Genomic DNA, 7,263 nt, shown 5'->3' on the forward strand with positions numbered 1-7,263 from the left:
AGTCTCCTGCTCTGGCCATCAGCCCCTAGTTTTTCCCATTGCCTGAATTTTCAGACACTAACCAGAGTGTCCAGGACATTAATAATACGCTGGGGAGGTCAGGTTCTGGTTTGAGGGAAGAGTGACAGGGCCACAAGATTGGAACCCTTCCCTTCCCTTGGGAGTAGGCATCCTAGCCGGAAGTTCGACCTAAAGGGATTCATCCCACGTGGACTTTTCCTGGACCCTTTAATGGTCGGCGTTTTCCAAAGGCCACCAATCCGTTACAGATCCGTTAATTAAAGACAGCGTCTCTTGCCAATCATTCTTCAGAAGCAGGATCCCGCCGCCCAATAGTGATGCACTGGTGGGTGGGTCTAGCAGATGCGTGGTGACAGAGCGCTCTGGCTCGTCCTATTGGCTGGATCAAACCCAAGCGAGACGCTGACTGGCTAGCGCTGCAGGAGGGTTACAATTCAAACGCGGGCGGGCGTCCCCGCAGCCCCGCAGTTGCAGCCGTGGTCACAGTCTGAGTTTCCCGTCTCTCTCCCAGCGCCGTCCGGATGGCTTCCCAGAACCGTGACCCAGCCGCTGCCAGTGTCGCCGCCGCCCGTAAAGGAGCTGAGCCCAGTGGGGGCGCCGCCCGGGGCCCCGTGGGCAAGAGGTGAGTAGTGTGAAGGTAAAACTCTCCGAGCTTGGCACGCCCTAGGCATTGAGGAAGAGAGTGAAGACTTCTGGGACCCCCACCTCCTCCTGGAGCGGTAAGATATGGGAGGTGGAGGGACACACTAGGAGCTCGTCTGCTCTTAGAGGACCCCCCCCCCCGAAGAAGGTTGGTAGGGACGCTGCCAGGATCCTCTGAGGGTAAGCCAAGATGAGAATTCGCTGGGAACCCTCAGTGGTTTGGCTGGAAGGCGGTGGCGGGGGAGAGGAGAGAAGCTGAGATCCGGCACAGAACGCCAGAGAAGAGAGGGTTAAGAACAAGCCAGAGCTGTCCTGCGGGACGGGAACCTGGAATTAGGGGAGAGTGAGGACTCACTAGGACTCTCCTGTGGAAATGGGGGTGACCGTGCCCCCAGCTAAGTCCGACCTTAGGGTGAAGGGAAGGCCTCATGACAGCTGCTCCAGAGAGATTGGGGTGGGAGGAGGTGTACCACCAGGAGCCCTGGCCCATCTAGGCTCCCAGGTGACCCCGAATGCTCTTTTTGCAGGCTACAGCAGGAGCTGATGACCCTCATGGTGAGTGACTAATCCCAGATCCCCAACCAACTGGTCCGCCCTCCTACCTCTTGGTCACTTATCAGTAGCCTCCTTTCCTCTGTCAGGGTCTTTGATAGACATGGAGGTAAAAGGATGAGTCCCGTTTGCTCTCTGCTAGGAAGAAGTTAATACACCCCACCTACACACCTTTTCTCCTAGCAGTCTACTCCAGGTGCCATCCCCACACAATGAAGTTACCCATAAAATACAGCTCCCAGAAGCCATTCAAGGCCTTCTTCCTTTCCTGCCTGGCCCTACTTCCCTGCCCTGAGATTTATCCACACCCAACACTCCACTCTTCTTAATATTTCTAATCCTGTTCCCTTTTTACATAAATTTTTCCCTTTATACCTTAACCCTGGATTTCAACTCACATCCTTCAATGCCCATATTGTTTATCTTCCCGGTCTGTGAATAGTCTCTGGTTTTTGTATATAACCAGCACTCAATAGTATGTTAGGGGATAGGGGGAGAGATAAATTGGGAGTAAAAAAAATGTCCTGTTGAATTCCCAGCAACCAGCAAAATTGTGGGTACAGAGCTGCCCTCTGCGTCCCTGCACACTCCTCCCTCCTTAGCCTGGCGATGGATCTCTTAATCCCAATATTCCCCAGAGGGGCATATTCAGCAGCTAGGATCTAGCCACTCCCTCAGAAAAGCCTGTCAACTCGGTCTGGTGGCTTTATTTTGGGTCAAAATGTGACGAGGTTAAGAGGAGGGTGTTCAACCCACTGACCCCCAAGAACACAGCCCAGCAGTGTTGTGTTTCCTCCCCAGATGTCTGGTGACAAAGGGATTTCTGCCTTCCCCGAGTCAGACAACCTTTTCAAGTGGGTGGGGACCATCCATGGAGCAGCTGGCACGGTAAGTGTGGGTGGGACGGGAAGTGTGATTTGGCTAAGTCTAGGAAGAGGTGGGAGGTGACACCCAAGTGCTGGGTCTGCTTCCAAGTCTTTGCCCCATGTCTGTGCCCTGAGCCTGTAGCCCTGATCTCCCTCTGCAGAGTGAGAGGGTGGGTTTAAGGCAGGGCTCTCCATCTTAAGATGGCTACAGGGGGTCAGATAGCAAGGAAGAGAATGAAGGATAGTCAAGGACTTAGGCCTGTGGGCCTTAGACCAAAGGATCACTGATGTCCCCGCCAGAAAGGAGAGAAAGCACCAGACCAGTTTAATGCTCTGTCTTCTGTCAAGTCCCAGACAAACTCAGGAGTCCCGGCAAGCCCCTTACTTGGGGCTTGGACTGAGAACTCAGGTGGGAGTTGGGAGGCTTACTCCCGATCTGCTTCTCAAGGTATACGAAGACCTGAGGTATAAGCTGTCCCTGGAGTTCCCCAGTGGCTACCCTTACAACGCACCCACAGTGAAGTTCCTCACGCCCTGCTACCACCCCAACGTGGACACGCAGGGTAACATCTGCCTGGACATTCTGAAGGACAAGTGGTCCGCCTTGTACGACGTCAGGACCATCCTGCTCTCCATCCAGAGCCTGCTCGGAGGTGACTGCTGAGACCAGCCCCTTCCCCTGCAACCTGGGGACCTGTCAGGGCTCCCTCAGGCCAGCTTCCTCTCCCCTCACCTGACCATTCTCTTTCTCTCCACCCGCAGAACCCAACATCGATAGCCCTTTGAACACACATGCAGCCGAGCTCTGGAAAAACCCCACAGGTGGGTCCTTTACCCTCAGGGCACCAGGCCATCCCTCCCCAATCTTCAGAGGCTCCCTCAAACAACAAAAGGATTCCAGTGACTTGGAAATCTGTCCTGCTGACAGCAGGGTTGGGGGAGTTCACCCAAGTAACCCAGTTCCACCTCTTCCTTGGTGTTTCTGGTTTGCCTATTTGCTATAAAATCAGAAAATTAACTCTTTCCACATGAATGTCAGTTGGAGGCCTTTTTAAGTAGAAGGCAAAACTTTGTGCAAATGACTTGCTCACTTGCTTGCTAGTAAGGAAGCAGAGCCCATCCCGGCAGAGGGAGAATCCCTTGTGCTGGGAAACCCCTCCCCAACCCCCCAAAACTCTTCCCACTGTTTGTATCCTTGCAGCCCTCTTGCCAATCTTAACCCCTGTCCCCTTGCTCACCAGCCTGCCTGTTCTCTTCCAGCCTTTAAGAAGTACCTGCAAGAAACCTACTCAAAGCAGGTCTCCAGCCAAGAGCCCTGACCCAGGCTGTCCAGCTCTCTCCTTGTGTCGTCGTCTCATTTTTTCCCTTAGATGGACTGTCCTTTCCTTGATTTCTGTATAAGACTCTGTATCTTACCTGTGGTGTCATTTTTGTTTTGTTTCTGTTTTTTAAATTAAGTGTCTGGTTAAGCCCTTGTGATGAATATATTAAATAAATACATTTTGGGGTTTTTTTAACAAGTTGCTGTCTTGTAGCTTTCAAAGTGTTCAGGATCGGCAGAGGTCAGGTTGACAGGTTTAGGATCTGGGTTCTTGCCCTGCTCCTCTCTCCAGGGAATAGAAGCAGCTGATAGGCTATAGGCTGAGCAGTGGGGTGACAGAATTTGTTCCCTTGTGACCTTAGTCATTTTATGACTCTGCATTTGTCTCCTAGTCTATAAAATAGGTGTCACAAAACGCCAATTTATATGGAGTAGTGCACCAGGAAAGTTAGCAAATAATAGTTGCTGTCCCAGCTGTGTTACAGGCTGAACCAGACCTTAGGCTGAAACAGCCAGAGCTGTAGAAAGTGTGTGTGTGTGTGTGTGTGTGTGGGCACGCATGCATGTGTTGGAAGGAATTGGGCGGGGTAGGGGGGGACCAGTGGAAAGAGGACATTCAGGTGACCCTACAGCAGGGCCAGGGTCTGGGGAGACAGCCAGGGAAAGCCATCAGGGATTGAGTTCTCAACTCCCCTCTGGCCCCAGGTTCCCCTTAGATGGCTCCACACTCCAAGGGTGAACGGCCCCCAGCCCCTTGGGCTCTTTCCACTGGCCTGCTACAGCCCTTTAGGCCCCTGAGGGGAAACCCCTGTGCCGACCAGCCGAGCCCAGGCCGGCTGAGGTGAGGGGTCTGGCCCAGGTCCTGCAGGAAGCTCCTGAGGTAACAAACATATCTCCAACAAGGCCTGGGTCTTGACCTCACCCAGCCTGGTCAGCTCTGCCTGCAGCTGGTTGTGCACGCCTTGGGGGAGGGGGCAGAGATGGCAGGGAGGCCATCAGGAAGGTTCTCCCCCACCCCTTACTCTTACTCCAGCCAGTCTAGACCTTTCCTGCCCTGTATGTCCCCCACCCCTGCCACCAACCAGCAGCCACATGTGGAAAGAATTGGAGTTGTGAGGTCTCGGATCGGAATCGATGACCTCTAGTCGGTTTCGTCATCTCAGTGCGTGCTGTTGGCTCTCTCCTTGGGGCTTAGACCAGTGTTGCTCAATCTATGCGTGTAAATCTGCCTGGGATCTTATAAATAAACAAATTTTGATTCTGTTGGTCTGGGTGGGGCCTGAGGTCCTGCATTTCTCATCAGCTTCCTGTTGATCTTTACTGCTGCACTCTAGTTAAAGGTATAGAGCAGTGTTCTCGTGCAGTTGTCCTTCCACTTGTCATCTGGAACCTGTTAGAAATGTAAATTCTGGGTCCCAACAAGCTCTCCGTTTGATTCTGACCCTCTCTCAAACCAAAACTCACCTAGCTGGAAGATGTCTGAGACACGCAGAGCTTAGAACCTGACACTAAGTTGGTTCTGATAAATGCTGGCCAGGGTGGATGTACCTTTGCCTGCCTTAGGAAGCCTCTCCATGTGGTCTGTGATCATGGTGTTTGGTTCCCCAGATGGTCACATGGCCTACCTTGGACTCAACCTACACCGTATTTCACAACCAATACAGAGTGTTCCCTGGAATTAACCCCTGGGAGAAAGTAAAATGATTTTACTGCTAGGTTGCTCAAAGAGGAGAGAGGCAGTCTGGGCTGCTGTGGAGAAACAGCTGCAGATGGAAGAAAGCCAAGCAGAGACAAATAGCTGAGAAATGGCTATTTGAGCCCGTGGCCTCTAGTTCATTCCTTGGCTTCCCAGTGTCATGAACCAACAAAGCTTTTTTGGTTTAAGTCAGTTCGATCTAGGTTTCTGAAACTAGTGCAGTAAGTGTTAGAGGGTGTGATTATTATTATTTCCATTCACTCCATGCAATTGCTGACTATCTGCAAGGTAATGACCGTGCATTTGGGGCTGGGGAGAAAGGGAAAAGGCCACAGTCCTGTCCTCAAGGAGGATGAAGTTTAGGGAGTAAACAAGCATGTTAACAGAGTAGAATAAGGGCTGTACAGAGTGGTGGTTAAGAGATCAGACCAGGTAGGCAGAATGACTGTTAGAATCCCTCCTCTACCCCCATGTATACACTTGGGCACTTAGATTTAACTTCTCTGTGAAATGGAAATATTGGTAGTGACCTCATAGATGAAGGACCTTAGAAGAGTCCTGGCACGTAGTAAGCACTCAATAAATTTTGGGTGCTAGGCTCACATGTTGCTAGGAAAGCTCAGAGGTGGGGCACCTAGTGAAGACTAGGAGGGTCAAGGAAGGCTCCAGGGACAAGGGGATTGGGCAGTGAGGAAGGTAACCGGCAGTTAATGAAGTCTTGAGCAGGACAGTGACATGATCAGATTCAGTTTTCAAAAAAACATTCTGGATGCCACCTTGTCTAGGGAGTGGATGGCTGGGAGGAGGTTCTCAGCACCTTGGTAAGCTGTGGTGATGGCGTGAGTTATGACACTGAGTGGACTTGGAGAGGAGGAGTGAAGTGGTAAGGAGACAAAGGAGAAGGCATAGTAAGGAAATTCAAGGTACAAAACAAGCTCCAGAAGTCGTGACTTGGGTCGCATCCCTGAGATAGGGGACGCGGGAGAGCAAGATGGGGCAGGATCTGTTTAGGGCAGGACCGGTTTGAAGTTCTCAGGACGCCCAGGTAGAACCATCAACAGATAGGTGGGACCACAGTTAAGAGCCCTGATCCTGTTTCCACCACACAGCGATATCATCTAGGTTGTTATCTATATGGCTGGGTACCTCACCCCACTCTGCCCTATTTCCTCAACTGTAAAATGGGAAAAAGAGCATCTGCCTCTGGGGTTGTGTGGATAGTTGAGGCGATGCCGGCACAGCACTGTTCCTGGCTGGAAGTACAATCTGGGAAATGTGAGTGAGACAGAAAGGGGAGAAGAGCACATGCAGCTGGAGAGGGAGGGCTGCAGCGATGAATAACAGACTTCAGTGTTTCAAGATGATAATGATATGACTAATAGCATTTATTATATGCTCACTCCGTGCCAGGTTCTGTTCTAAGCACTTTGCACACATTAACTCGTTTTCACAACCCTGTGAGGTAAGTACGATCATTGTCCACATTTTACAGATTAGGAAAGGAAGCAGAGAGCAGTTTGTCACCAGCACTGAGGATTCACTCTCAGTCTGACTAAAGCTCAACTGCCACTGCACTTAATTAGTTTTGACCCAACACCTGCTATAACCGAGTTGTGTATAAAAGGGCTGTGGGTGCCAGAGGGCAGCCAGTCAGGGCAAGGATCAGGGAGGAGATGCTGGTACCTGATCTGGGTCTTGGTAACTTGGAGATGGCATCTGAGCCGGGTAGAAGGATTTGCCAGACTTCAAAAGGAAGAACGGCATTCCAAGGAGGGGGGAACAGAATGTGCAAAGGCCCAAGGGCTTAAAAGGCACCTTAGCTCCATAGCAAGAAGGAGGTCATTTGCCCAGGGAGGCTGGAGCCTCTCAAGGGGAGAGGCGGCTGTGGGAAGGCGGGGAAGGAATCTGGAATTGATTCTAGAAGCAAGGGGAAGCCTTGAAGCGTCAGGCGCCACTCAACCCACCGGCTGAGCTGCTCACTCCCAGCACCAGCAGCCGAGTGCGTGGAGCGCCGCCTCGAGCTCCTATGACCCAATGCTTTGGGTCGTCTCTCCTTGTAACTCGAGGGCGCTCCGGTGGCTCCGGCCCAGGTGGCGCGCTGGACGGTGCCCAGCCAGGCGGATCCCGACCCCCACTTCCCAGGTCCGCCCCTCACTCAGGCCACG

General features: G+C 52.1%; 1 protein-coding gene across 1 annotated transcript; it reads left to right on the forward strand.

Annotated features, from left to right (window-relative positions):
- The first annotated feature begins 114 nt into the window (after nt 1-114).
- On the forward strand, nt 115-3,601 carry UBE2C (ubiquitin conjugating enzyme E2 C). The gene is made up of 6 exons (XM_006202490.3): nt 115-643; nt 1,191-1,218; nt 2,017-2,103; nt 2,530-2,734; nt 2,844-2,903; nt 3,342-3,601. The coding sequence occupies exons 1-6, from the start codon at nt 543-545 to the stop codon at nt 3,398-3,400; spliced, it is 540 nt and encodes a 179-aa protein (XP_006202552.1). The 5' UTR covers nt 115-542; the 3' UTR covers nt 3,401-3,601.
- Nucleotides 3,602-7,263: the final 3,662 nt, after the last annotated feature.

The sequence above is a fragment of the Vicugna pacos genome, chromosome 19 (genome assembly GCF_048564905.1).
Source record: "Vicugna pacos chromosome 19, VicPac4, whole genome shotgun sequence".
Classification (NCBI taxonomy): Eukaryota; Metazoa; Chordata; class Mammalia; order Artiodactyla; family Camelidae; genus Vicugna; species Vicugna pacos.

Bases quoted from the DNA above. Each gene is read 5' to 3' on its own strand.
- UBE2C (XM_006202490.3), top strand. From the start codon at position 543: ATGGCTTCCCAGAACCGTGACCCAGCCGCTGCCAGTGTCGCCGCCGCC. The intron at 644-1,190 runs GTGAGTAGTGTG...CTCTTTTTGCAG, and splicing joins CGGGGCCCCGTGGGCAAGAG to GCTACAGCAGGAGCTGATGA. The intron at 2,904-3,341 runs GTGGGTCCTTTA...GTTCTCTTCCAG, and splicing joins GCTCTGGAAAAACCCCACAG to CCTTTAAGAAGTACCTGCAA.